Source organism: Gorilla gorilla, chromosome X (assembly GCF_029281585.2).
Source record: "Gorilla gorilla gorilla isolate KB3781 chromosome X, NHGRI_mGorGor1-v2.1_pri, whole genome shotgun sequence".
NCBI classification, from domain to species: Eukaryota; Metazoa; Chordata; class Mammalia; order Primates; family Hominidae; genus Gorilla; species Gorilla gorilla.
In genome coordinates, this window is record NC_073247.2 from 57,957,561 (window position 1) to 57,984,740 (window position 27,180).

Consider the following 27,180-nt stretch of genomic DNA (forward strand, 5'->3'; position numbering starts at 1 on the left):
GAACTACAGTCTCCTAGAGCTGGTGAACATCGCCGATCATTTGTTCTGACTCCAACCCATTTCAAAGATGGTAAAACTGAGACACGGGAAAATCATAAAAGGGTGCTTAGGGTACTGGCCCAAAAAGGGTACTTAAGGATTTCTCCGCCCAGATGCCAAAGCCCTAAGGTCAGCCCCAAATGACCTGTGTTCTGCTTTATACGTCTATGCCACTGTTGGGGTTAAAGCCCTAGGTACGCAGGTCTTGCCTCAACTGCGCCTGCGCGAGTCAGGACGTGCGCTTGCCCCAGATCTTGACGTTTCAGGCGGCCCCTCCTAATCCGGAACACGACTCACATTCCGTTGGTCTTGCCTTGACAGACGTGACCCTGATCCAATAAGGGTGGAAGGCTGAGTCCCGCAGAGCCAATAACGAGAGTCCGAGAGGCGACGGAGGTGGACTCTGTGAGGAAACAAGAAGAGAGGCCCAAGATGGAGGCGGTGGCAGCTGTAGCGGCGTGACAGGTGAGGGCGGGCCCGGGAGGGCTCGGTTTCTGGAGCGGCTGCCGGGCACGGGCAGGGAGCCCGGACCGAAAGCTCAGCTCCAGGATGGCTGCGCCTGGGCCCCGGCGTTCCCTGCCCGGAACCGGAGGAGTGGTTTGACCCGGGGCGAGACCATCGTCGACAGCGGGGGTGGGGTGGGTAACAGGAATAGGCGGGCAAGGCTGCGGGTGATGGTTTCGCCCGCTGCTAGTGGTGGTGCGCCTGCGCAGAGCCGGAAGCCCTTTGGTAGGCTGGACCCGACCGAGTGGTGCCGGGATTCCGTCTTAACCCCCGCTAAGGTGTCCAATGACCTTTCCTAACCAACTGCGGGGAGTGTGTGGAAACGCGGTTCATTCCCCGGTTTCCTTATTCTGGATCAGTGTCTGACCGCTCCCGCCGGGAGAATGTCAGGATTCTCGCCTCTGTAACCGCCTTCCGTGATCCCTCATTCAGTTTAGACCAGTAATATGCCTGTGACCCCTCACAGGTTGTCAAGGAGAATTTTGGAACTCCCTCTTTACCTCCATTTTTCTCCCCGCAACACCATACCTTCCTTCTCCTTTTGCTATGACAATGTCTGGTGGTCCACCGTTACCTCCCCAGTTCGGCTCAATGTCTGGTCATTTCCATTTCCACCCTTCTCCCCATTACAGTCCCTAGTGACGCCTGTTACATCTCTCTTCCGCATAGTATGTAGTGACCCCCCCCCCCCATGAATTCCTCATCATAGAGGCTTGGGACTTCCATTAGCCACCTAACAACGGTGTCTGTGGTCCTAACATCAACATTACACCCCAGGGCTTAGGGATGTCCACAGTGCCCTTTAAGGACATGTTTGGTGCAAACTCCATCTTCCCCAAACTAAGGACAGTATCTGATAATCCTCTCTTTCCCATCACCCTGCCTGCGACTCCTCCCTCACCACAGTATCTGGCATTTCCCCCGTTCTCTGTTAAAAAACCAGGACACTTTGGGAGGCTGAGGCGGGTGGATCACCTGAGGTCAGGAGTTGGAGACCAGCCTGGCCAACATGGTGAAACCCCGTCTCTACTAAAAATACAAAAAATTAGCCGGGCGTGGTGGCACACGCCTGTAGTTCCTGCTACTCAGGAGGCTGAGGCGGGAGAATGGCTTCAACTTGGGAGGTGGAGGTTGCAGTGAGCTGAGACCATGCCATTGCACTCCAGCCTGGGCAACAAGAGCGAAACTCCGTCAAAAAAACAAAAAAAAACAAAACAAAACCAGGACATTCTGTTCGTGCTTCTTATGTACCTGACAGCTCAGTGCAGTGTGTACTGACTTCCCCATTGGTCCCCAGCACAGAGTCTTGTGTGCTCCTGTACCCTCCAAGACAGTATGCTCTGTCCCCCTTCCCTGTTCTCTCCCCCGCAACCCTGTGCAGTGAAGCTGAGACCTTGGCACTCAAGAGTGAGACAAGCAACAGGAGGGTCTGAGCAGAGAAGGAACTGGAAGGACTTCAGATGTGAGCAGGATCTCTTGGACTGTCGTGTGAAAATTAGGCTGCAGGGGGCGACAGGAGCCTGGACTTTGAATTTTATTTTGTCCCCTGCCACTTTGCTTCTAGACTATCATTATTGGACCTCTGAATTCTTCTGTCTGCCTTCTTGTAGGAGCCCCATGGCACCTGCCCAGCCCCACCTCAGCCCATCTTGACAAAATCTAAGGCTCCATGGAGCCACCACGGGGCCCCCCTGCCAATGGGGCCGAGCCATCCCGGGCAGTGGGCACCGTCAAAGTATACCTGCCCAACAAGCAACGCACGGTGGTGAGTCATGGAAGCGAAATGGCAGGGGCTGTGGATGGACCCAGTTGTAACTCTGGGATCAAAAGGGTGACAACGGTTGGGGGAGGCCTTTGCAGAAGGATGGGAACATCAGCTGCGGCTTCTGTTGGGCATTGAGGACCCCTACATCTGCACATACACACAGGTGACTGTCCGGGATGGCATGAGTGTCTACGACTCTCTAGACAAGGCCCTGAAGGTGCGGGGTCTAAATCAGGACTGCTGTGTGGTCTACCGACTCATCAAGGGGTGAGTGTGGCAGCCCCACGGCCACCCACTGGGTGTCCCACCTCCCATCCCCTCCTCAGTCATTTGATTCCTTCTGTACTTTATCACAGAGTCTTCCATTAGTCTTCCCTTAGTCTTTAGTCCCGCCTTATCTGCAGGGTACATGTTCCAAGACCCCCAGTGGATGCTTGAAACCATAGATAGTACCGAACCCAATTGCTATCAGTCGGAACATGTTTCTATTCTTGTCTTCTACCCATAAATGTAATGCCTTTTCCGTCTTAACTAAGCACGTATCATGCACTCCGGCCATCACTTTTGCAGTTTGAGGTATGACATCAAAACTAGCATGAATTTATTTTTCCTTCTTCACAATTCCAAAGATGGAAGATTCTTTCTTACAGTAGATCTCAGCAACCTCAGCATATGATTTTCTTTTAAGTCAAGAACTTATACCTTTTTGCTTAAAGGAAGCACTTTACAGCTTCTCTTTGGCATGTCCGAATTGCCACCAACACTACTCTTGTGCTTTTGGGCCATTATTAAGTAAAATGGCGGTCACTTGAAGACAGCCGCTATGATATTGAGTCAGTTGTTTGATAACTGAGCAGGCTACTAAGTGATGGGCGGTAGCGTAGACAGTGTGGATCTGCTAGATAAAGAGATGATTCACATCCTGGGTGGGATGGTGCAGGATTTCATCACGCTACTCAGAATGCACGTAATTTAAAACTTATGAATTGTTTATTTCTGCAATTTTCAATTTAATACTTTCCCACCCAGTTGACCACAGGTAACTGAAACCATGGAGAGTGAAACCACAGATAAGGGAGGACTACTGTAGTTCAAGTAATCTATGAGTTCATCCATCTTTTGTTTTGTTACTTCACTGGTTTATTGGCCTGTAAGGTCAGCAACTCATTCTCCCCTGGCCCCCAAGTCCTCACCCTGGTCCATCACTTCTGCCCAGATTTCATCTATTTTGTCCTTTCACGATGTCATGACTTCATCAGCTCTCTTCTTCCTCATTTTCCCCATTCTCTGTCTGCTGAGTTGGGTCTTGCTGACTTTATTTATTCCTCTCTCGTGGGGCTCCTTAATTTATGATGCAGTTCACACACTGCACTTTATTTGTTGTTTCAGTGCCTCCTCAGCCCCCTTTTCAGGGGCTGGCTTAGCACTTCTAAGATGTAGTTGTTTAGTTTCATTTGCTTCTCCCCTTCCGTTTCAGAGCATGGACTCTTCACACCGTCCTGCCTCTCATTACCCTTGTGGCCCAGGGCCAGTCACTTTATCTCTCTGAGCCTGTTTCCCCATCTGTAAAGTTGGGGCAAGGATAGTGACTAATTTCTAGAGTTGCTGTGATGAGAATTAAACATGCCAGACATGACCCTGTGGGTAGCAGGCTTGGAGGGACTTGTGGGGGTTCCCTGCCTCCCCATGGCCCCTGCCCAACCTCCCACTCATTCCTTTCCATGCCCCCTGCAGACGAAAGACGGTCACTGCCTGGGACACAGCCATTGCTCCCCTGGATGGCGAGGAGCTCATTGTCGAGGTCCTTGAAGATGTCCCGCTGACCATGCACAATTTTGTGAGTGCAGGGTGGACGGTGGGGGTGGACCATGGTGGGGGGTGTCCTTGACCAGGTCTCAAACTTCCCTGTGGCATCAGGTACGGAAGACCTTCTTCAGCCTGGCGTTCTGTGACTTCTGCCTTAAGTTTCTGTTCCATGGCTTCCGTTGCCAAACCTGTGGCTACAAGTTCCACCAGCATTGTTCCTCCAAGGTCCCCACAGTCTGTGTTGACATGAGTACCAACCGCCAACAGTGAGCCCAGCCTGGGGTGGGTGGGGGGATGGGGAGCACAGAGGCCCAGCCACAAGGCCCTTACAGACAGCTGACCCGTGTCCCCTTGCTTTATACCCTTCATGCCCTCAAGGTTCTACCACAGTGTCCAGGATTTGTCCGGAGGCTCCAGACAGCATGAGGCTCCCTCGAACCGCCCCCTGAATGAGTTGCTAACCCCCCAGGGTCCCAGGTAGGGATGCCTTAGCTGAAGAGCTGCTGGGGGAGAAAAAGATCTTGGGGCTCTTGTAGACCACGAGCCATACTTTATTCATTTGTTTACTTGACAAACATTTATTGAGCACCTACAAGTGTGAGTAAGGGCATGAAACTGGGACCTTGGGCAAGTCACCTCATTTCTCTGGGCCTCAGTTTTCTCATCTGTAAAGAGGGGATGATGATACTTTCTACCATATAAGGTTCTGGTGAGGCTTAAATGAGTTAAGACATGTTCAGTGCCTAGAACAGGATCTGGTACAGTGTAAATAATCAATTTTTTTATTATTAATTATAAATATATTTATAAGCATCTAACTACTTTGCTAATTCTAGTATAATCATACTCAAGCCTTTCCATTTTGAAATACGTATTATTTTATCATAAATTACTTCCCTTTTATTGCTTTTTTATGTTAAATATTATATAAAACTATAGCTATATTAAAATATATTATTGCTCTAATATATATTTTATGATGTGCATATTTTATGGTATATTTATGTTATTGTATCATGTTGTATTACATAATTTTATATAATGTAGAACATACATGTTTATATGATACATAAAATAAAGTTAGGGTATTATTTTAAATTATGAGTGTATGTGCATTAATTACCTTTGAGTTTCATTTCAGGATAGTGAAGGGAACATTAACATATTTTTGTAACTTTACAATATGTTTAGCATATATCATATGTATAACATGTATGTATAACAGAATATGGTAATATGTATATTTTAAAACATTGCCATTTTTATATAGATGATACGTATTATATAACATTTGAAGAGTACATGTAATTATAATATGTAATTATAAAATATGATACATTCCCCTTTCCCCACTATCTGTGTGGCCTGCTATTCTGCCTTTAGGCGTTTACTCCATTGTCACCTCCTCCTCAGAGAAACCTTTCCTGACACTTTCTAGGAACACTTTGTGTCTCCTTATTTTGCTTTACTATTTTTCTTTATTGCACCTATCACCATCAGGCATATTATATATTTGTTTTTTATTTCAGCCCCACCAGGGCAAGAACTGTTATTTTGTTTTACAGTTTTATCTCCACCACCTAGAATGGTATCTGGCACACAGCAGGCACTCAATAAATGTTTCTTGAAGCAATGAATAATAGTACTGCCAGTGGACATTCGCTCTGTGTGAGCTAAATGCATGTTTATGGCTGGGGGTGGGGTGGGGGGCTTTCTCGGTTCTCTGATTCCTGGCAGTGATTTCACAGCCTTTCCCCTGGCAGCCCCCGCACCCAGCACTGTGACCCGGAGCACTTCCCCTTCCCTGCCCCAGCCAATGCCCCCCTACAGCGCATCCGCTCCACGTCCACTCCCAACGTCCATATGGTCAGCACCACGGCCCCCATGGACTCCAACCTCATCCAGGTTGGTGCTGTGGGGGACAATGCCGGGGACCACAGGGCAGAGGGGAGAGCCATCCCTGTTGGCCTCCATGCCCTCTTTTTGACTCCTGTCCCTCTTCTTCTAGCTCACTGGCCAGAGTTTCAGCACTGATGGTGAGTCCCCTGTGCCTGCACCCTGACCCCCGCCGCCCCACTTACCTCCACTCACATCCTCTCTGCAACTGCAGCTGCCGGTAGTAGAGGAGGTAGTGATGGAACCCCCCGGGGGAGCCCCAGCCCAGCCAGCGTGTCCTCGGGGAGGAAGTCCCCACATTCCAAGTCACCAGCAGAGCAGCGCGAGCGGAAGTCCTTGGCCGATGACAAGAAGAAAGTGGTATGCTTGAGGGGGATCCTTTTGGGGCCACCAAGGCTGAGTGATGTGGGATGAGGGATGTGGGCAGGCCTCTTAGATGCCACCCATCTGGCCCACAGAAGAACCTGGGGTACCGGGACTCAGGCTATTACTGGGAGGTACCACCCAGTGAGGTGCAGCTGCTGAAGAGGATCGGGACGGGCTCGTTTGGCACCGTGTTTCGAGGGCGGTGGCATGGCGATGTGGCCGTGAAGGTGCTCAAGGTGTCCCAGCCCACAGCTGAGCAGGCCCAGGCTTTCAAGAATGAGATGCAGGTGCTCAGGTGAGGTGGCATGTGTGCGTGGATGGGGGTGGCAGGCCCGGCCTTGGCATCTCTCTGGGAAAAGGCCATGCTTGGAGTGCTTCCTGGACATCACCTGTGTTTGTGTTGTTAAACCATCATCAGAAGTTGTTTCTCTCTGAAGGGCGTCCCTTTCCCCTCTGGGAAATGAGTATGTTTAGAGGACCTGTGATCATGCAGTTGTTTGTGTTTGGGTTATTAATGAATGGTTCTGCCTCCAAAATGTGGGTCTTCTCATTTGCCTGCTGCGAACTGGGTCTGTGTGTGGGCCACCATTCTTGTTACTGCATTGCCAGGAAGGCTTCCATCTTTCCTTCCCCTCTGCTTGGGCTACAATGGTAATGTTCTGTTTATAGTGTTGGTTCTTGTTATTCATTAATTCTAATACCTTGATTTAAACAATATTATCATCATCACCATAATCTAATCATTGCTTAATTATTATAATTGCTGTAATATGCAATCAATACAGTATTCATCTAGTCATGCTAAGAAAGCCAGGTGTCTCCTTTTTGCTGCTGTAGTTACTATGTAGCATAGTACTGTATACCTATATACTACAGGTAGTACTGGATAGCGTCTACCAACCCTGGGGATGTTGGCATTGGCTTTTCCTCTGTGTCAGATGGGCACAATTATGTTACAGAGAATAAGGTAGCTAATGCAATGATCAGTTTTACAGTTGAGGAACATGAGGCCCAGAGAGGTTAAATGTCCTTCCCAAGGTTGTACCTTGAGTACCTGGTGAGGCCTAGATTTGAACATGAGTCCAGACTCCAAGCTCTTTACCTCTAAGCTTCTCATGCTGCTGAACAGGCTCTAATCATCATATATCACCAATGTTTTAATCCTGCATCTATCCATATTATATTGATACATCAGTGAGGAAGGTTGGCATTCTGCTTTCTCATCTGTGAGATGGTCACAGACCCAGGTAATGGTCAGAGTCAGAGGGGTGGGGGATGTTAATGATTAGAAATGCTGCTGTAGGCAGGGAGGGGGAGGGGCAGCAATTCCTCCCTCCTGCTTTTGTTGGGAGACTCGGATGGGGAAGCTCCGCATATAAGCCCACAGCAGAGAATCATAGCCCAGTAAACACATCTCACAAATTCATGGAATCTGGCAATGCTTTGGTCCTGAGTGCCCCAAAAGACAGGGTGAAAATAAATGACCGAGGAAGGTAAAGAACAGTGCCACTCCTGGTGCTCGGTAAGTGACAGTTGCTATTTTTCCTCCCCACCTCTGACACTGCCCTCCCTGCCTGCAGGAAGACGCGACATGTCAACATCTTGCTGTTTATGGGCTTCATGACCCGGCCGGGATTTGCCATCATCACACAGTGGTGTGAGGGCTCCAGCCTCTACCATCACCTGCATGTGGCCGACACACGCTTCGACATGGTCCAGCTCATCGACGTGGCCCGGCAGACTGCCCAGGGCATGGAGTGAGCCTCCCAGCCTGGGGAGGGGTGGGGGGAAAGGGTGGGGGAAATGAGATAACCCCCAGCCAATCCGCCACCTGCCTCCACCCCCACAGCTACCTCCATGCCAAGAACATCATCCACCGAGATCTCAAGTCTAACAGTATCTATCTGTCCCTGGGCTGGGGTTGAGTGGGGGTGTCAAGGGCTTAGAAGGATGCCTCTTGTGGGGGTTCTGGGAATTACAAGGGAGGGGCATGTGTCCCAGAGCTCCTTGCCAGGTGGCAGAGCTGTGGCCAGCCAGGGGGCTTTAATGGCAGTCTCTTAGAAGTCAGAGGTGTGGCTGGTTCAGGTACTGTTCTTGGGGACTCTGGTTAGAGTCTGATGTCTGACAGTTGTGGAGGGCATTATGGTCAACATCAGAGGCATAGTGGGTTCGGGTGCCCTCCGAGGGGCTTCCTGTTCAGGAGTCACAGCGAGGCTGAGTGTGGGGGACATTAGCAGGCGTTCCCTGCCCACGTCAAGGTTGTGGATAGTTTGCGTGATATTAAGGGGCTCCTGGTCAGGATCAGAGGGATGAGTGGTATAGGGGCACCAATGGGAACCTCCCAGGCAGGGTGAGAGGCATGGCTATTAGGAGTCCCTGTAGTGGTCCTTGACCCTGGCGGACATCTTCCTACATGAGGGGCTCACGGTGAAGATCGGTGACTTTGGCTTGGCCACAGTGAAGACTCGATGGAGCGGGGCCCAGCCCTTGGAGCAGCCCTCAGGATCTGTGCTGTGGATGGTGAGTTGGGCCAGGCTGGATGGGGGGCACGTGGGGACGTGGGCTCCGGGATTGGGGTGTGTGGGGCCAAGTGGGGACGGGGATGCCTGTGCCAGATGTGGGTGTCTGGACTCCTCATGTCCCACCTCGTGTGGGTGGCTCTGAGTTGTACCCTGTGTGGCCAGTGGGATCTGGGACTGTGGACCAGCCATTTGCTGACCTCCGTGGTCCCCCTGCCCGGTCTGGCCTGTTGTAGGCAGCTGAGGTGATCCGTATGCAGGACCCGAACCCCTACAGCTTCCAGTCAGACGTCTATGCCTACGGGGTTGTGCTCTACGAGCTTATGACTGGCTCACTGCCTTACAGCCACATTGGCTGCCGTGACCAGGTGAGCCCCACACCTTACCCACAGTTCCCTGGGCTGAGGGATCCCCTCAGGCATCCATACCCCACATCCCCTCCTTTGCACTGATAAATGCCACACTTTCCCCAGAAACCTAAAATTTTCTAGGATAAGGACTCCCAGAATCCCTTGGGCTCCAGACACCTACAATAAATTCTCTGGGTCTCCCCTACCCCAACTTCCCTCTTCTCACATCCACAGCCCTCTGGGACAAAAATCTTTGAAGTCCAAAATGCCTCGAATCTCTATACCTAGAATCCCCCGAGGCCCCCAAATACCCCAAAGCCCTCTGTATCCCTAGATGCCTATAGTCATCTGCTCTGGGTACTCAAAATCCCCCAGATCCTCAAAGCCCAGATCTCATTTCTCCCAGCATCCCATTTCTCCCCAGAAACAGAACCCCTTTGTGCTTCTGGAATAGTCATGGACACCCACAGTCACCTAGGCCTTGGGTATCTAGCAGGCCCCAGGGCCGGGATACCTAGAACCCTCTAGGCCCCAGACCCCCACAGAAGTACAAGCTCCCCCAGACCCAGAACTCCATGTTTTCCCGAGACTCAGTACTTTCCAGGTCCCTAAGCCTCCTGGAAACCCGTGGGCCTATAATCCTCTGAGCCCCAGATACCTACAATCCTTGACAACCCCAAATTTAAATCCCTCTGTTCTGAAAGCAGAGAATCCTCCCAAGTCCTCAAGGACAGAGAATCCTCTGGGCCTTGATACTGACAGTACCCCAGCTCGCTAAAAATGAACCTTCCAAGTCCCTCAATACAAAATTCCTTGGGCCTCCCAGCCCCTGACCCCAGATCACCCCTTTCCTGCCCCCCTCTGCCCCCAGATTATCTTTATGGTGGGCCGTGGCTATCTGTCCCCGGACCTCAGCAAAATCTCCAGCAACTGCCCCAAGGCCATGCGGCGCCTGCTATCTGACTGCCTCAAGTTCCAGCGGGAGGAGCGGCCCCTCTTCCCCCAGGTGGGCTGGGTAGGGGGGCTGGACACCTTGGGTGGGTGACTCTGGGATAGAGGAAGACTGAGATGGAGGCAGATGTGAATATGAAAGCTCAGAGGTGTGTGTGTGTGTGTGTGTGTAAGCTCAGAGGTATAGTGTGTGTGTGTGTGTGTGTGTGTGTGTGTGTGTGTGTGTGTGTGTGTGTTTCGCCATGAGGCTGGGGCTGTTGGGATGCCCACAGGGCTCTGGACACCCCTCCTCACCCCCACCTGCCCTCAGATCCTGGCCACAATTGAGCTGCTGCAACGGTCACTCCCCAAGATTGAGCGGAGTGCCTCGGAACCCTCCTTGCACCGCACCCAGGCCGATGAGTTGCCTGCCTGCCTACTCAGCGCAGCCCGCCTTGTGCCTTAGGCCCCGCCCAAGCCACCAGGGAGCCAATCTCAGCCCTCCACGCCAAGGAGCCTTGCCCACCAGCCAATCAATGTTCGTTTCTGCCCTGATGCTGCCTCAGGATCCCCCATTCCCCACCCTGGGAGATGAGGGGGTCCCCATGTGCTTTTCCAGTTCTTCTGGAATTGGGGGACCCCCGCCAAAGACTGAGCCCCCTGTCTCCTCCATCATTTGGTTTCCTCTTGGCTTTGGGGATACTTCTAAATTTTGGGAGCTCCTCCATCTCCAATGGCTGGGATTTGTGGCAGGGATTCCACTCAGAACCTCTCTGGAATTTGTGCCTGATGTGCCTTCCACTGGATTTTGGGGTTCCCAGCACCCCATGTGGATTTTGGGGGGTCCCTTTTGTGTCTCCCCCGCCATTCAAGGACTCCTCTCTTTCTTCACCAAGAAGCACAGAATTCTGCTGGGCCTTTGCTTGTTTATTTTGTTTCCCGACTCTTCTCTTGGGGTTCAGAGCCGCTGAGGGGTGGGGTGAGTCCAGGCAAGGAGTGAAGGTCAGGGGGAGGTGCGGACCACATAAACAGCGTCACTGCACGCATCACCACAGGCGGCACGATGAACGAGGACCACATATGCCAAGCACGGCACAAAAGGAGGCCACGTCAGTCACAGACACAGACATCACAGCAAAGGTGGGGAAGCGGAGACCACTGGCCTTCCGTGTGCAAAGGATTCTGGGAAGATGGGTGGAGTTTGCATATTTAAAGACAGCTGTCAGAGGCAGGAAACTGGGGAGGGGGTCCCTGGGGGAACCGAGGGGTCCTGGAAGTGGGAGGAGCTCCCAAGGTATTGAATGAGGTTGAGGGGAGCTGGTGAAGGGAAATCCTTGTGGGGCTAGGTGTTGGGTGGCATTTGAAGATGTGGATCTTCAGAGGGATGGAAGATCCATGGGAAGGGGCTCAACAGTAGGGGTTTCTTGAGGATTTGGAAAATTATGATGGGAAATAGGTGTGCTGGAGAGATTTGGGACCAAAAATAGGGTTTTCCAGGAACTTCAGGGCTCCAGGAAGGGATTCTGCAATGGGTTGCCTGGTATTTGGGCACTTCCAGGAAGGAAAACGCCCTCTGGGGAAACCAGGGGCGGAGGTCTTCAGGAATGTGGAGGTTCTAAAACAAGTAGATCCTGAAGTGACCACGAGTGGGGTTCTAAAAGGACTTGGGGATTCCACATGTGAGAACCGGATTTAGGGCCAGGAGGAGTCAGGTTTCTCAAGGTACTCGGGGATCTTGAGGAATGAGAGGTGGAATCTTGGAGAACCGGGAGATGGGTTCTCAAGGGATTTGGAGACTCCAAAAGTGAGAAATGGATTCAGGGCCCAGAGAAGGGTTGCCCAGGGATTTTGGGGTTCTCAGAGTGGGGTATCAGTCGGAGAAGAGGCTGGCGAAAGACTTCCTCAGGCTGCGGATGGTCTCAGCTTTCACCTCGTCCTGGCTAAGGCTGGGCCTGGGCGGGGCTGGCTCTGGAAGGTTGAAGGCATTGGTCAGAGACTGGGATTTGCTAGAGAGAGACAAGGTGGAGGCGTGGGAGGAAGGGGGAAGAGGAAGGGGAGGAAGGGGAGAGAAACACAATGTTACCCCAGGCCCAGCCCCAGCCCTGCCCCTCTGATCCTGGGGCTGTGCCTGTGACCTCCCCACCTGCCACCATGGGCCTGGACCCTAACAGGTTCTCAAGGCTAGGAGCACTCAGGTGGAGTGGGTGGAGTCCTGGGCCAGGGAGGCGAGATCTGGGACAGGCTGGGAGGACTTGGATCCAGGGTGAAGTGTGGGATTCGTGGCAAGAGTCCTGGGCAGAACCTTCTCTGTGAATTCTTGGCTAGTTTGATACAAAGGGGAAGATGAGCAGGGAGGTTTCCAATCTAAGGGTGAGGTGTCTAGGAGGGCATAGAAAGGGCTTGGACCAAGGACAGGCTGTTGGGCAAGTCAGCCTAAGGCAGAGCAGCTGGGTGGGGCAGGGAGGACGTCTGAGCTGGGATGGGAGTTGGAATGGACCAGAAAAGGCAGATGGGTGATGATTCGCGGGGAGACTGAGATGGGCCAGAAGGATGTGAAGGAGGAGGAAAAGTATGAGGATGGAGTGGGAAGAGCCAGATGATAAGAGGACTAGGACTCGGGCCAGGAGTTTTAGGGATGGGTTGGGAGGAGGGGGGGCCAGTTTGGCAGGGAAGGCTCTGGGCTGGGCAGGAAGTTGCAGAGGGTGGGTCAGCCAGGTGCCTGGGAGGCCCTGGAGGAGGAAACTTTCCCAGGGCCTTTGAGGAGGAATTCGAACTGAGTGCAGTTTCTGTGGGATTCTGGCACCAAATTCCTGGGGTGGGGGTGCGGAGCCTCTGGTGGGCCGGGAGGAGCGAAAGCTTGGGGGAAGGGCTTGGCTCAGGCTGGAGAGAGTTCGTGGGACCCCTGCATAGGACCTGGGTCTGAGGAGCAAGGGAGCTAGGGCTGCTCTACTGGGGCAGCGGCCCGCTTTGTGAGCAGCAAGGCGAGGGCTGCTGTAGGGGTCCCCTTACTTGAGCTGGGGGTGCGGAGGTCCCCCTGCAGCGGCGGTGGCGGGTGGCGGCACGTCCTGGCTGGGTTTCTGGGCCAGCTGTGGTTTGGGACGTCCAGCGGGGCCCGGGCCGCTGGGCCGAGGCTGCTGCGTGGTGGGTGGCCCAGTGCGGGGCACGGGACCCGCCTGGCTGGCCTGGCGTGTGGGGCCGGCTGGGCCTGGGGGTTTCTGGGGCGGGCCCTGGCGCTGCTGCCCGCCCGGTGGGGCCCCAGAGGCCTTTGGCGGAGCCGGGCCAGAGACGGATGTCTGACGGGTAGCCTGTGGGGGGCCCGCCTGGCGCTGGGGAGACGGAGAGGCGGGCGGGCGGGCTGCTGGAGGCGCCCCGGGGCCTCCCGCCACTGGCCGGGATTGGCGGCCTTGACCCTGGGTCGGCGGCGCGGCCTGGGACGCGGGCTGCTGGGGCGCTGAGGTGGGACTTGGAAGGCGCTGGGGCAGGGGGCTGCCAGCTGGGGGTCCAAGGCCTGAAAGGTGCTGCTGGCCCTGCGGGGGCGGGCGCTGCTGCAATGGGGGTCCCTGGCGCTGGGGGCCTGGACCCGGCTGTGGAGGGCCGCCTGGGGGACAGAGGGAGAGAGAGAGCACACGTGAGAGTGAGCGGGTAAGAGATGGCGGGCTGAGGGAGGGGACTGCGACCGCCAGCCTCTCGCTTACCCTGTGGTGGGGGTCGCTGCTGAGCCGGGGGCCCTGCGGGCTGCTGGGAGGTCTGGCGGCCCAAGGGCAGGGCCCCTGGGGACGGAGTCTGCGGCAGAGGAATGGAGCAGGAGAGGTTAAAAATAGTTACCAGCCAGTGGAGCATCAGCCAGTGATGACACAGGTTCCCTGTGCGCTGGGTGGTGCCCCACTTGTGGCTGAGCTGAGGGTACTCTGGGTTGTGGGGTGGGGGACCTGTTCCCAGGGGCGGGGCAGGGAGGTGCTCAGGGAAGTCAGGGCAGCAGCTGCTTATCAATGTTTTAAACAATTGGCAATCGCAGCCACATGTGTGCAAAGGTGATGCTGTGAGCCTACAGATTATCAGCTTCATGGCACAGCATGACCCAGGGCTGGCCTCCCCACACTAGCTCAAGCCACTAGCTCAGCGCCAGGGGCCTGACCTGGCCATGGGAGCCCCTGCCAGGGGAGGCATCCCGCTGTCGCTGCCGGGGCAGGGCCTGAGCCATCTTGTTGACCACAAGCTCTACGATGAGCTGTTTGTCTTCATCCTGGTGGTCACCAATGAGCGGCATGGAGGAACCCACCACCTGGGGGAAGGAAAGGATCCGTGAGGGGAGAGGCAGGCCTCGCACCTGAGGCAGCAGTAACACCGTGCTTTCAGTTGGCCAAGGGCATGGCCGCCGCTGAGCCCCAGTGTCTGAGGCACTGATTGTGCACGGTGAGGAAGGCTTGTCTGTTCCAAGGTACCTTACAGCTTAGAAGGTGCGTCAGAGCAGGGCTCAGCAAATTAGGGCCCATGGGCCCAACCTGGCCGACCACCTGGTTCTGTATGACCCAGAGCTAAGGATGGGTCTTTAAATTCTGTAACAGTTGAAAAAAATCGAAAGATTTTATAACATGCGAAAATGGCATGAAATTTAAATTTCAATGTCCATAAACAAAGTTTTATTGGAACACAGCCACACTTATTTTTTTAACATATCGTCTATGGCTGCTTTTGCAGAGTTGAGTAGTTACGGCAGAGGCTACATGGCCTACAAAGCCTAAAATATGTACCGTCTGCTCCTTTACAGAAAATGTTTGCCGATCCCTGCTTCACGGTTTTCTAGGTGCTTTGTCCTTTCCAAAATGCTTTGCTGTTGGTCCAGTTCGCAGAATACTTTAAAGGTTACTAAGTGCCTCGCCATTCACCAAGATGTCTCGATTCGCAGAGCACTAAACAATCTAATAAGGGTTTTGCTAGTCACCAGGGACGTGCAAGTTCAGTCTAGTGTTCTGCCATTGCAAGGGATGGCCCCTTCGAAAGTTTGTCAGGCACCTTACAGTGTACTAAGCACATTGCTGTTGGCTGAGGACCTCTGTGCCATGGAGTGCTTCAGTTTGCACTGCTGCTGCCTGGCACCTGTTCCTCCCTCTACCCCACCTACCCCTGGGTGCTCATACCTCAATGATGTGATCCCTTCCGTCCTTGCCATGTAGCGCTTCCACTGCGCAGATGTCCAGTCCCCCAAAAATCTCTGAGCAAGTGTCCACCCACAGCTTGTATCTGCCAAGACAAAGGGTGGGGAAGCCTGTCAGTCTCTCACCTGAGCTGCCGTGCTCCCACCCCCCCTTCCCCTCACACCCTGAGTTCGGGCTGCCCACCTGTCAGACATGGCAATCTGCTCCAGCATCGCAGAGCCAGTATTGGTCTTCCAGTTCCCTGACACTGACGTCCTCCTGGGGGACAAGGGGACAGAAGCTCAGGGGTGCCTCAGCTGCATGAGGCAAGGCAGGGGACCCCTCCCAGGGCCTTGGTCTCTCCACTCACATGTAGGCCTTGTAGTTCTGCCCAATCTTCTGGACACGCACGTCATATTTGGCATCGATGAAGGGCTCGGCAGTGGCATACGTCTTGGTCAGTGCCACGACACTTGCGATGTCCTGGAAGTCATGCTGGTTGTCAACCTTAACCTGTGGACGTGAGGGCAAGGATCAGGGCCTGGTCAGGATAGGGCAGCTGTGGGGAGTGGGGGTGCCTGGGGGAGCATGTATACATGACACACAGGTGAGGCAAGTACACAAAAATTGGGTGGACATGCCAAGGCGCTCAAGCAGGCACGATCATGGGTCTCCTGTTTTGTACGTGAGCACACAGGCACAAAGTTGGGTGTGTAGAACACTGAGCATACCAAAATGTATTGAATTGTCTACTTTAAATGGGTGAGTTGTAGGGTGTGTGAATTATCTCTCACTAAAGCTGTGAAAAAACTGTGTATGTACAATATACTAATATAGGCATCCAGACACAAAATCAATTGTACACACAACATGCTAAGATACAGAAACTCGGACACAAATTACAAGTCTACTTTCTACGTACACAGAGACAAAATCAGATAGATGTAAAGCACACAGGACCCCAAGACTTTGGAACATAAAAGATCACACCACATCATGTGTGTTCGGCACAGGCATGCATGTACACACAGACACGATGCTGGAGACAAGCAAAATAACAGGACACACAAAATTGGCTGAATGCAGGAGGAAAAAGGGGTCGATGAGGTCAGCTGAATGTGAGAAAACAAAAATCTATTAGGTTGGTGCAAAAGTAATTGTGGTTTTTACCATAAGAACTGGCAAAACCCGCAATTACTTTTGCACCAACCTGATAGATAACGACACCCCAGGACACGCGATCACACAGAATGACTGGTGTGCATTGCACAAATACACATCTACCTATGCACAGCCCAGCCAGAGACTCACCTTGCCCATCCCAGAGTGTGCGTGCCCCATCTTCACAACCACGGGGTACGTTGTACTGCTGAGCTGGTGGGGAAAAGGCAGAGGAGACATGCTCAGGGCAGAAAGGGTGACCTCCAGGGGTGGGGCGGCACTGAGGGGATCCCAGCCAGTGGGAACTGCATTATGAGTCACTTCCCAGGACACACGGGTCAGAGACAGGCAGGCAGCAGCTGGGGGTCACACAGTGTCTCCACCTCCGGGCCCAGAATTGAACCCAGAGCCCTGTCTGTCTGTCCCTCACTCCACCCCACCAAGTTCCAGACGTCCCGCCCCTGCTTTCCCGGGCAGAGGCATGGTATGAGCGTGGGGGACTGTTCCAGTAAAAAGAAAGTTTGTTTTTACAGTGGATGGATGATAGTGAGGCAAGTGTGTGCCAGTGCGTGTGTGTGGGGGTGGGGGGTGGGTGGGGAGTTGTGGTGAGCATGTAGTGACTGAACCCCTCAGCCAAACCTTGTATGGAAGCCTCACCTGCACACATAAACTATTGAGAGGCATGAGCCCTTGGAACTCAGATGTACATCGCCAAACCCAGAGATGCCAGTGACATTGAGACTGACAGCCAACACAGGCTCAAAGCACATGAGCTCTGGAGCAGCACAGACACTCACACATTCATTCAGCCAGCCAGGTGCCCATAGCGTGGGTCAGCAGCCAGCACTCCAGGGCAGCACACACTGGACACCCTTAGGCACACAATCAATACTTGGGCACACACCCAGTTTCCCTCCCCTCACCCAAACCCACATCACCATCAGGGGAACACACGCAACACAAAAGATTACCCGTCCAATCAAGAGACACACAACTCCACAGGCACACTCCACAGAACCGGGCACATACTCAACACACAGGCACACATAAAACACCCCTAGGCAAATGCACAGCAAATAAGGCCCTACACAACACACAGAGGTGTATGCACTTCTAGGTATTCACATCACCACTGGGACCCGTAAGAGACCCACGCCACATTCCTGGGCATACAAAAAGTATATCTAGACACACACACAACATGCCTTGCCACATATACAATACAGAGAGGCTACACACAACCAGAGACATCCACAACTCAGTTTGCAGAAAACATTCCTGGGCACTCCCACCCCAACACACATACAGTCACACATTCAGGCGAGAGGGATACCTCAAGTCTCCCCCGCTCCTGGATGGGGTAGAGGAAACCAGGTTGGATGGCCCTAGGCTCCCCGCTCCCTCCACCCCCACCCCCACAGCACAGCTGCACAGTGCCCCTCTGGTGGCCCTCCCTCTCGCTGACAAGGTAGAGAGATGGCATTCCCGGAGGGGCTGCTGGGGCGGTGGTGGTTCCCAGTTCCCGACAGGCACAGGAAGCCCGCAGACTCAGGGTGACCGATTGACCTTAAGGCCTCCCTCTGCACACCCCCCTTCCTCATTTCCCAAATGACTGGCGTCATTATGAGGTGGGCTGAGAGGCACGATGTTGGGACGGGGGTTTGGGGCATCTCTGGGCAGCGGGCCAGGGAAACGATGCCGAGGCGGATGCATACAGTACCACCCAGGTGTGCGCACAGCACACAGAAGTGCATAATGCACTCACAGTTACATATGCAACCCAGATCTGCTTTGCCGAGGCTGGTAGACAACTCCCAGAAGTAACACACAAAACACACAGGCACATGCTCGACTCTTAGGAATGGACACACAACACACCAGAGAGCTGTGCGTACACACCCATACCTCCCCCAACAACCCTGAGGTTTCTAGGTGCCTCTTTTCGTTAACTGTCCTTGTTTTCTCTGGACTTGAGCCTGAACACAACACTCTGTATATGTGTGTGTGCCCGTACATGTGTGCATGCAGAGTGCTTTGAACTCTGACTCTGGGAGCTCCTGGAAAGCCCTAGGTCTGAATTTTGGCCTTTCTTCTTCCTAAGGCCATGAAGGACACAACCCCTCCCTGAGCCTCAGTTTCCCCATCTGCACAAAGAGCACAATGAGGCCCAAGCACCTGGTATGCTGTGGGCATTGTCAGGTGTCCGCTTTGCACACGCCTTCTGGACCCCCATGGGCCCCCACACCCATCCAGCTCCCCAGATGGTCACACACCCCTCCATGAACACCCCTCCCACTCTCCATTTCAAAACTGCACAATAACCGGATCCACACGACTCCTCATGTAAACAGTCGGCAAAACTCTGTGCTGACTCAGGTTTCAAAGAGTTGGCGTCAGAACCAGAGTCAGCGAGGGGCCAAGGCAGGACTTCCCCTGCCCTCACTTCTCCCTCAGAGGCACCAGGTTACTCAGCCCCGTCTCATTCACTCTCACTGTCCCACTTTCATAATCAGCTCCTACAGATTTTTTTGGTTTACTTCCCTTCCTCCCTGTTTTTGTCCCCCCCCCTCCCCCCGCCACCCCGCAACAGAGCCATTTCTTCATTCTCATTCCTGGGTAGGTCACTCAGCCCTTTTGTGTCTAAGTTTCCTCATCTGTATAATGAGAACATGAGCTATATCTAACTCACAGGGATATTGTGAGAAATAAGTTAGTTATTTTGGGAAAAATGCTCTACATGGTATCGAGCATACAGTAAGCCTCGATCCTCAAGAAGTGTTGGGTACCGTTATTATTGGCTTAACATCTCTTCCTTAACTAACATTAATGAACAAAGAGGCAATTGGGATTGACTAAATGAGATAATGTCTGTAAAAAGACTTTAGAACAGTGCTTTTTTTTTTTTTTTTTTAAATAGAGACAGGGTTTCACCATGTTGCCCAGACTGGTCTTGAACTCCTGAGCTCAAGCGATCTGCCTGCCTCAGCCTCCCAAAGTGCTGGGATTACAGGTGTGAGCCACCATGCCCAGCCAAGTGCTTTCTTAAAAAATAGATTTAGGCTGGGTGCCGTAGCTCACGCATGTAATTGCAGCACTTTGGGAGGCTGAGGTGGGCGGATCACCCGAGGTCAGGAGTTTGAGACCAGCCTGGCCAACATGGTGAAACCCCGTCTCTACTAAAAATACAAAAATTAGCCAGGCGTGGTGGCGTGTGCCTGTAACCCCAGCTACTGAGGAGGGTGAGGCAGGAGAATTGCTTGAACCCAGGAGGTGGAGGTTGCAGTGAGCCAAGATCTTGCCATTGCACTCCAGCCTGGGAAACAAGATCAAAACTCTGTCTAAAAAAAAAAAAGATTTAGAAGGCCGGGTGTGGTGGCTCACGCCTGTAATCCCAACACTTTGGGAGGTCGAGGCAGGTGGATCACCTGAGGTCAGGAGTTCGAGATCTGACCAATATGGTGAAACTCCCGTCTCTACTAAAACTACAAAAATTAGCTGGGGATGGTGGTGGTGTGGCTGTAATCCCAGCTACTCAGGAGGCTGAGACAGGAGAATCTCTTGAACCCCGGAGGCGGAGGTTGCAGTGAGCTGAGATCGCGCCACTGCACTCCAGCCTGGGTGACAGAGCAAGACTCTGTCAAAAAAAAAAAAAATAGATTTAGAGGGTACAGCTGCAGTTTTGTGACATGGATATATTACATAGTGGTGAAGTCTGGGCTTTTAGTGTCCCCATCAACCAAATAGTGTACATTGTACCCATTAGGCAATTTCTCATCCCTCACATTCCTCCCACCCAGAATAGTGCTGGATACGCAGTAAGCACTCCATAAGGGCTGCTGGTAGTTTTTGTTGTGTTCTTGTTATTGGGCTAACATCCCTGAGTTAATCAAACCTAATTAGCAAGGGAGTATGGTGAGTGAATGAGATAATTTATACAAACACTTTAGCACATAGTACACAGAAGGTGCTCAATAAGTGGCTGCCATCATCACTACAATTATTATTATTGATCTATCCTCCTCGAATTAAGGATGTTAATCAGAACCCCAGGGAAGATTCCTGCATTGTCAAAAAGCTGGTGGGCAAGGATTGCCCCACTCCAGCCCCCACCAGGGGTACAGGTCCATGGGGAAGGGGCAGGGCAGGATGGGGTGGGGATTAGTTTTCTACTGACCCACTCACTTGCTTCTTTCACCATCATTCATGGCCACCCCCTTCCCAATGCTCATTCATTCACCCGCACCATTCCCTGCTTGCTAGAACGGTGCCACTCCTGAGTTACAACCCTGGTGCCAGGTAGCCTCCGTTTGAATCCCGGCCATGCCCTGTGATCTTAGGAAAATTCTACAGTTCCTCTACGCCCCATATTTCCTCATCTGTAAAACGGGAATAATAACCGGTACCCATCTCAGAGATTTGTTGTGAGCTTTGAGTGAGATAAACTATGCTGAGTGCCTGGTATACAGTAGGTGCTGTATAAATGCCGGCTATTTGCCTGTGTTATTTGAGACCCTGGCTTTGGCTCCCGGCCACCTGAGTTCCAATCTCAGTTCTGCCATGTATTGACTCTGTGATCCTGGGTAAGTCACTTAACCGCTCCGTGCCTCAGTTTCCCCATTTTGTATTCCTCCCCTTTCACCTGCCTTATCTCACTCCACTGCTGCTACTTAATTTGTTTCCTCTCTGCCACCCCTCACCAGCATGTCAGACATACAAAACAAGGGATTTTTGTGTGCTTGGCACACAGTAGATGCACAATAAATGTTGAAGGGCTGAACTAATTTGGGTTTGAGCCATAGGGAGCTTGGGGGATGTGGGTGATTGGATAGATTCTGGAGACTTTAGGGGACTGGGCCGGGGGAAATGCGGCCTCTAAGCTCTCCGCTGAGGCGGCTTGGAAGGAATAGTGACTGACGTGGAGGTGGGGGAGGGGGCTGGCCCGGGCGAGGCCCAGGGAGAGGGAGAGGAGGCGGGTGGGAGAGGAGGAGGGTGTATCTCCTTTCGTCGGCCCGCCCCTTGGCTTCTGCACTGATGGTGGGTGGATGAGTAATGCATCCAGGAAGCCTGGAGGCCTGTGGTTTCCGCACCCGCTGCCACCCCCGCCCCTAGCGTGGACATTTATCCTCTAGCGCTCAGGCCCTGCCGCCATCGCCGCAGATCCAGCGCCCAGAGAGACACCAGAGGTAAGCAGGGCCCGGGGTGGCCCAGCAGGGACCGGAGCTGGGCTGCAGCTTGGGTGCTGGCCACCAGGCCCGTGCACTCTCGTGCCAGATGCCTGTCTACTCAGCTTGGCCTGCGGGTACCAGGACCCTGGGCTAGTCTAGGGGGAAGAGGGTCGGAGGCTGGAACTGCTTTCCCAACCCCGAGGCTCCAAACTCCCTAGAACCCCTGACATCCGCCCCCAATTCCCCCAAACCCATGACCCCCTAATATCACAAATGCTTTCCAAATCCCCCCGCAAATTCCTTCATCCCGCAATTTCCCTCATCGCCCCCTAAATACCCACCGCTAACCCCTGCAGCTCCCTAAACTCCCCCAGCTCCCCAATCCCCAGTTCCCCAGCTCCCAAACTTCTTTTGCCCTCAAATTCCTCAAGTATCCCCATTGCCTTAAGCCCCCAAATTCCCCCAACCCCTTCAACCTCCAAACTCCCCCAGCTCCCTAAACCCCCAACCTCCTCCAAATTCCTCAACCTCCCTAAATTCCCCCAGCCTCTTATATCTCTTAATATACACAACCCCTAAACTCTGCCTTCTCCAAACTCCTCCAGCCCCCAATCCCAAATTCCTCACCCCCAAACTCCTCAAACTCCAGAATTCCCCAATCCCCTCATTCCTCAAACTTCCTCAGCCCCCTTCTCCCCCAAGTGCCACAACCCCATAACCCCGCAACTCACTCAGTCCCTCAATAATTTAAACTCTCCCAACTCTCTAAACCCTAAATTCCTCTGCGCTCCCCAATCCCCTTAAAATCCCCAAGCTTACCAACCCCTCAAGCCCAAATCCAGCCCCCTAATCTCCCCCATAGGCTGCCCCGGGGCAAGATGGGGTGGATGACCTGCCCAGGTCAGCAGATCAGCTGGGCCGGGGCCTGCCTGACATCCCCCTTCCCCACAGAACCCACCATGGCCCCCTTTGAGCCCCTGGCTTCCGGCATCCTGTTGTTGCTGTGGCTGATAGCCCCCAGCAGGGCCTGCACCTGTGTCCCACCCCACCCACAGACGGCCTTCTGCAATTCTGACCTCGGTGAGTCCTCACCCCACTCAGCCCACACACTCTGCCTTGGTTTCCCTTTCAGTCCAGTGGGGCTCACCATGGCACTTACCTCTAGAATGATTCCACTCGCCCCTGCACTTCCTCTGCTTTAGCCACACTGGCATCCTCACACTTCCTTGAGTACTCTGTGCCCAAGCCCACCACAGGATCTGCATGCTGGCTGCTCCCTCTGCCTGGTACACTTTCCCCCCAGGTATCCACATGGGTGGCTGCCTCAAACGTCACCTTCTCAGGATGGCCTTCCCTGGCCATCCTGTTTAAAATTTTAACCCCTGCCCCTTAGTACTCCTGATCTCCTGTTAAACAGAAAAATATTCAGTGATACTGTTATAACACAGTAAGGAAGACCATATTCAGGACCATGGTGATGGGTATAGGAACCACTGCAATGGGATCTTGCAGTCGGTGGCAGAGATTGGGCTCAACACTGAATATAGCATGGGCCAGTGGGAATGTGTAGCTAAGGAGCAGTGTGAGGGTCTGTGGGTGGAAATTACTAAGAAGAAACATCAGGGGTAAGGGGGATTCTGGCTAAACCAATGTAACAGGATTCTTGCTGAAGGCAGGCCAAGGGGAATCAGACATCACCTGGGGGATGGTGGAAGATGAAGAACCCAGTCAGACAGCAAGGATGATCAGGTATTGAGGATGATCAGAGATTGAGGATGATCAGGTATTGAGGATGATCAGAGATTGAGGATGATCAGATATAGAAGATAGGGGTTCTTGCTAAACTGACTTAGCAAGGCTCTCGGCTAAAACTGGATTTTACAAGGAAGTGCACAGATGGGCCTAGGAGGAGGTTCAGGAGCCTGAGTAAAGTTTGGTCAAGCAAAGAATCTTTGTCAGCCCCTTACCCAGGTCTGTAATTCCCCATTATACTTAATATCTAACATTCCATATCCTTATTTTGTTTGTTCTTAGCCTGTCTCCTCCTGGCTAGAATGTGAACTCCACAAGTAAAGGGATTTCTGTGTTTTGTTCACTGTTGTGTCCCTAACACCCAGAACAATGTCTGGCACACAGTGGGCACTCCCAAATATTTGAGGAGTAAATGAACAAATCAATGTATGAAAATGGCTTAAGCAGTGCCTGGCAAAGAGAGACACTCAACATACAGATGAATCAATGAACAAATGTGTAAATCACTTTGTGTGCTGTCTGGCATCCAATAACCCCTATTTATGTATGCGCTTTGCTGGTATGATGATGATGATGATGATGATGATGATGATGATGATCTTATTTTTATTGGCTCATGCAGTCCATTTGACTCATATTTCCCTCCTCTCCTGCAGTCATCAGGGCCAAGTTCGTGGGGACACCAGAAGTCAACCAGACCACCTTATACCAGCGTTATGAGATCAAGATGACCAAGGTATCCCCTGTCCCCGCCTCTTTCCCAGCATTTTCTAACATCTTCCTCCTGGTCAAAACAGAAACTTCTGGCCACTGGTTGGTGCGAGAAAGTTGGCTGTGATCTTGGGATGCTATATGACTTCAGGGAAGAACCTGGAGTGGGAGGATTATGTCAGTAAAAGAGACACTTCCCCTCATCCATCAACAGATGTATAAAGGGTTCCAAGCCTTAGGGGATGCCGCTGACATCCGGTTCGTCTACACCCCCGCCATGGAGAGTGTCTGCGGATACTTCCACAGGTCCCACAACCGCAGCGAGGAGTTTCTCATTGCTGGTGAGGCACCTTCCCCGCGCCCTGTGCCACGCCAACCAGTCCCTGGGGCGCGGCCTAGCAACCACGAGGGGGCGAGGCTCTGATGGGAATGGTCCCACTGGAAATGGGGACCACCCCAATTTCAGTCTATCAGGAGGCCGGGCCTTTGCCAGCCTGGCGGCTCAGCCAATCACAAGCTGCTTGTCGGCCCCCCCCCCACCCTTTCTCCTTAGGAAAACTGCAGGACGGACTCTTGCACATCACTACCTGCAGTTTCGTGGCTCCCTGGAACAGCCTGAGCTTAGCTCAGCGCCGGGGCTTCACCAAGACCTACACTGTTGGCTGTGAGGAATGCACAGTGAGTGCCTGGACCCTGACCTCCAACGGGAGATCCTTCCCGGGGCCATTCCCTAAATCGTGGGCTTGTTTCTTGCTCCCTCTGGCTATTCTGTGTCCCTGTGGCTGCTCCCCAACCCTAAGGGCTGTCCCTGATCTCTCTTGCTATTTCCCCAAGCCCGAGACTGCTCCCTTACAAATTCTGGCTGCTCCCTTGCCCTGTGTCCAATACCGTGTGATCGCCTATCCCTCCCTGGTCCCTCTAATTCTCCCTTGTGACTATTCTGTAATCCCACTCCCCGTTCCTGAGCCCCTGGGATTGTTTCTTGGTTCCCCAGAATGTTCTCCAAGAACCCAAAGTGCTGTTCCCTAATCCCACTGACCCTTCCTCAGCACATCTGCTTGTTGCTCTGCAGCTCTGACTATTCCAGACACCAGAGGGTGTTACACTGACCTCCTGGCTAGTCCAAGCCTGTTCCCTGATGGCTCCTGATGGCCTCTGAGCCCAATGACTATCTTGAAGCCCCACTGGCTATTCCTGTGCTTAAACTCCTTAGCCGCCAACCGGGTGGGGCCCCTTACTACTGCCAGTTTTTCCCTGTCCTTTGGGACAATTCCACAGGCGACCTGCCTGACTGACCCCCAGGGCCTATTCCCCAGCCACCATTCCAGGACACTGATTTACTGGCTTACTGTTACCTTGCAGGACCCAGTGACATTTCCTTCAATGGGAGGGGCTGTCCTGGGGTATGTACTTAGGTGGGGTGAGAGCAAGTCTCCCCAGCGGCTCAGTGTTGAAAGCTGAGGAGAGGAAGTTCTGCTCCATGGGGGAGGCAGTGAGAAGCCCTCAGAGTGTTTCCCTCCTCCCTTCCAGGTGTTTCCCTGTTTATCCATCCCCTGCAAACTGCAGAGTGGCACTCATTGCTTGTGGACGGACCAGCTCCTCCAAGGCTCTGAAAAGGGCTTCCAGTCCCGTCACCTTGCCTGCCTGCCTCGGGAGCCAGGGCTGTGCACCTGGCAGTCCCTGCGGTCCCAGATAGCCTGAATCCTGCCCGGAGTGGAAGCTGAAGCCTGCACAGTGTCCACCCTGTTCCCACTCCCATCTTTCTTCCGGACAATGAAATAAAGAGTTACCACCCAGCAGACACTGTTTCTGTGTAGTGCCTGGGAACAAACCCATGTTGCTGATGACCTGGTGTGAGCACCCTGGGACCAGTGGGGATGAGGGATGCCAAATGTTGGGTTTTTATATTTTACTTAAATTCTGATGTACTGGTAGTAATTCTCAACATTGGCATTAGCACTGATGATCTGCAACAGCAGTAATGGTCACTGAACCTGCATTATCAACCGTAACCTCTGAATAATTTCTCCAGCCAATACTTTAAAACATTTTCCTATACTGATTCCTAATTGCTATTTGCCCAGGGCTTTCTAGTTATAAATTATCCCACAGCTGACAAATCACTGCCTTACTGGAAATTCCCCATTCACACATCTTGCCAGCTGACAGAGTCATTGACAAATGCCCTACCAATTGGCAAATGACTGTCATTGCCTCAAGCACAGTCCTGATGTTGTCCAGTGAGGATGCCCCATCCAAACACGTGGGTGTTACTGTCCTCACCCTCAGGTTTTGTACCATGAGTCTGACTTGAGTGAAAGGGGACCCAGGGCACCCAGAGTCCCACAGTAACCCAGCTGGGGACTTGGGAAGAAGGGGTGGCCCTGGCTCCCCAGCCATGGCTGCAGGACATTCCTTGGAAGGGGCTGTTTGGGGCAGAGGAGAGGTGGGATGGAGAGAAGGTATGAGCTAAAAATCCCCAAGCTCTGCCATTCTCCCTCCCCTACTTCTCCCCTCACTCTTCTGACCAACTTGGAAGGAAATACTGACAGCAATGAAATGCAGGTAGGGTTCAAAATTAAGACCAGCCAGATATGCTGGCCCATACCCTCCACACACCTCCCTCAACCCAACTGTCCCCTCACCCAAACTAGGGTCTCTAGACTCGACCCTCACCTTTATGAATCATCCTTTCTCTAGAAAAACTGAGTGAGAGAACCTCCAAATACTCCCCTCTGAGGCCTTCCTGCTTCCACAGCGGGGTCCAGTCCCTGGCTCCTGCCCCTCATACTCCAAAGTGAGTATGAGGCCTCATACTCAAGTGAGGCCCTTGGGAACTAGAATTTCAGACTGGTGCAAACATTCAATGGAGCACCTGTGTCCTCCTGACCTGAACCTGCTTGAAAAGGGCCCCAATATATCTCCTTTGGTAAAGAAAAGGACCCCCAAATTCCCTCTCATCAGAGTACCCACTGCTCTTACCAGTAAGAACCCAGGTCTCCTCCAGGGCATTCTAGGTCACCAAGCACAGCCCCCTGGATCTTCTGTGGTCCTGTCCCAGAGCCTTTTACACTCCTGGGA

General features: G+C 52.8%; 3 protein-coding genes across 5 annotated transcripts in view; 2 read left to right on the forward strand and 1 right to left on the reverse strand.

The window, feature by feature from the left end:
- The first annotated feature begins 363 nt into the window (after window positions 1-363).
- ARAF (A-Raf proto-oncogene, serine/threonine kinase) lies at window positions 364-11,090 on the forward strand. 2 transcript variants are annotated; one of them, XM_055375672.2, is made up of 16 exons: window positions 364-504; window positions 2,154-2,308; window positions 2,472-2,575; window positions 4,043-4,145; window positions 4,226-4,380; window positions 4,493-4,591; window positions 5,863-6,019; window positions 6,123-6,150; window positions 6,225-6,370; window positions 6,469-6,671; window positions 7,957-8,133; window positions 8,226-8,272; window positions 8,778-8,896; window positions 9,132-9,263; window positions 10,117-10,251; window positions 10,507-11,090. In XM_055375672.2, the coding sequence occupies exons 2-16, from the start codon at window positions 2,213-2,215 to the stop codon at window positions 10,639-10,641; spliced, it is 1,836 nt and encodes a 611-aa protein (XP_055231647.1). In that variant the 5' UTR covers window positions 364-504; window positions 2,154-2,212; the 3' UTR covers window positions 10,642-11,090. The 2 variants fall into 2 exon arrangements, with proteins under 2 accessions (XP_055231647.1, XP_004064129.2); XM_004064081.4 differs by having other exon boundaries at window positions 365-504; window positions 5,878-6,019.
- The window catches only part of SYN1 (synapsin I), a 48,021-nt gene continuing 31,922 nt past the window's right edge, over window positions 11,082-27,180 (reverse strand). Inside the window, exons 6-13 of one of the 2 annotated variants that reach the window (XM_004064076.4) lie at window positions 16,622-16,684; window positions 15,681-15,823; window positions 15,515-15,589; window positions 15,314-15,416; window positions 14,311-14,457; window positions 13,871-13,958; window positions 13,185-13,773; window positions 11,082-12,143 (exon numbers count right to left, since the gene is read on the reverse strand). In XM_004064076.4, coding sequence (XP_004064124.1) covers window positions 12,116-12,143; window positions 13,185-13,773; window positions 13,871-13,958; window positions 14,311-14,457; window positions 15,314-15,416; window positions 15,515-15,589; window positions 15,681-15,823; window positions 16,622-16,684 — 1,236 coding nt within the window. In that variant the 3' untranslated portion in view covers window positions 11,082-12,115. Of the gene's footprint in view, window positions 12,182-13,184; window positions 13,774-13,870; window positions 13,959-14,310; window positions 14,458-15,313; window positions 15,417-15,514; window positions 15,590-15,680; window positions 15,824-16,621; window positions 16,685-27,180 lie in introns of both variants that reach the window. The other variant, XM_004064075.4, reaches the window with a different exon arrangement.
- TIMP1 (TIMP metallopeptidase inhibitor 1) lies at window positions 21,393-25,898 on the forward strand. The gene is made up of 6 exons (XM_019019260.2): window positions 21,393-21,654; window positions 22,588-22,716; window positions 24,045-24,124; window positions 24,314-24,440; window positions 24,653-24,777; window positions 25,630-25,898. Exons 2-6 carry the CDS (start codon window positions 22,596-22,598, stop codon window positions 25,798-25,800), a joined length of 624 nt encoding a protein of 207 aa, XP_018874805.1. The 5' UTR covers window positions 21,393-21,654; window positions 22,588-22,595; the 3' UTR covers window positions 25,801-25,898.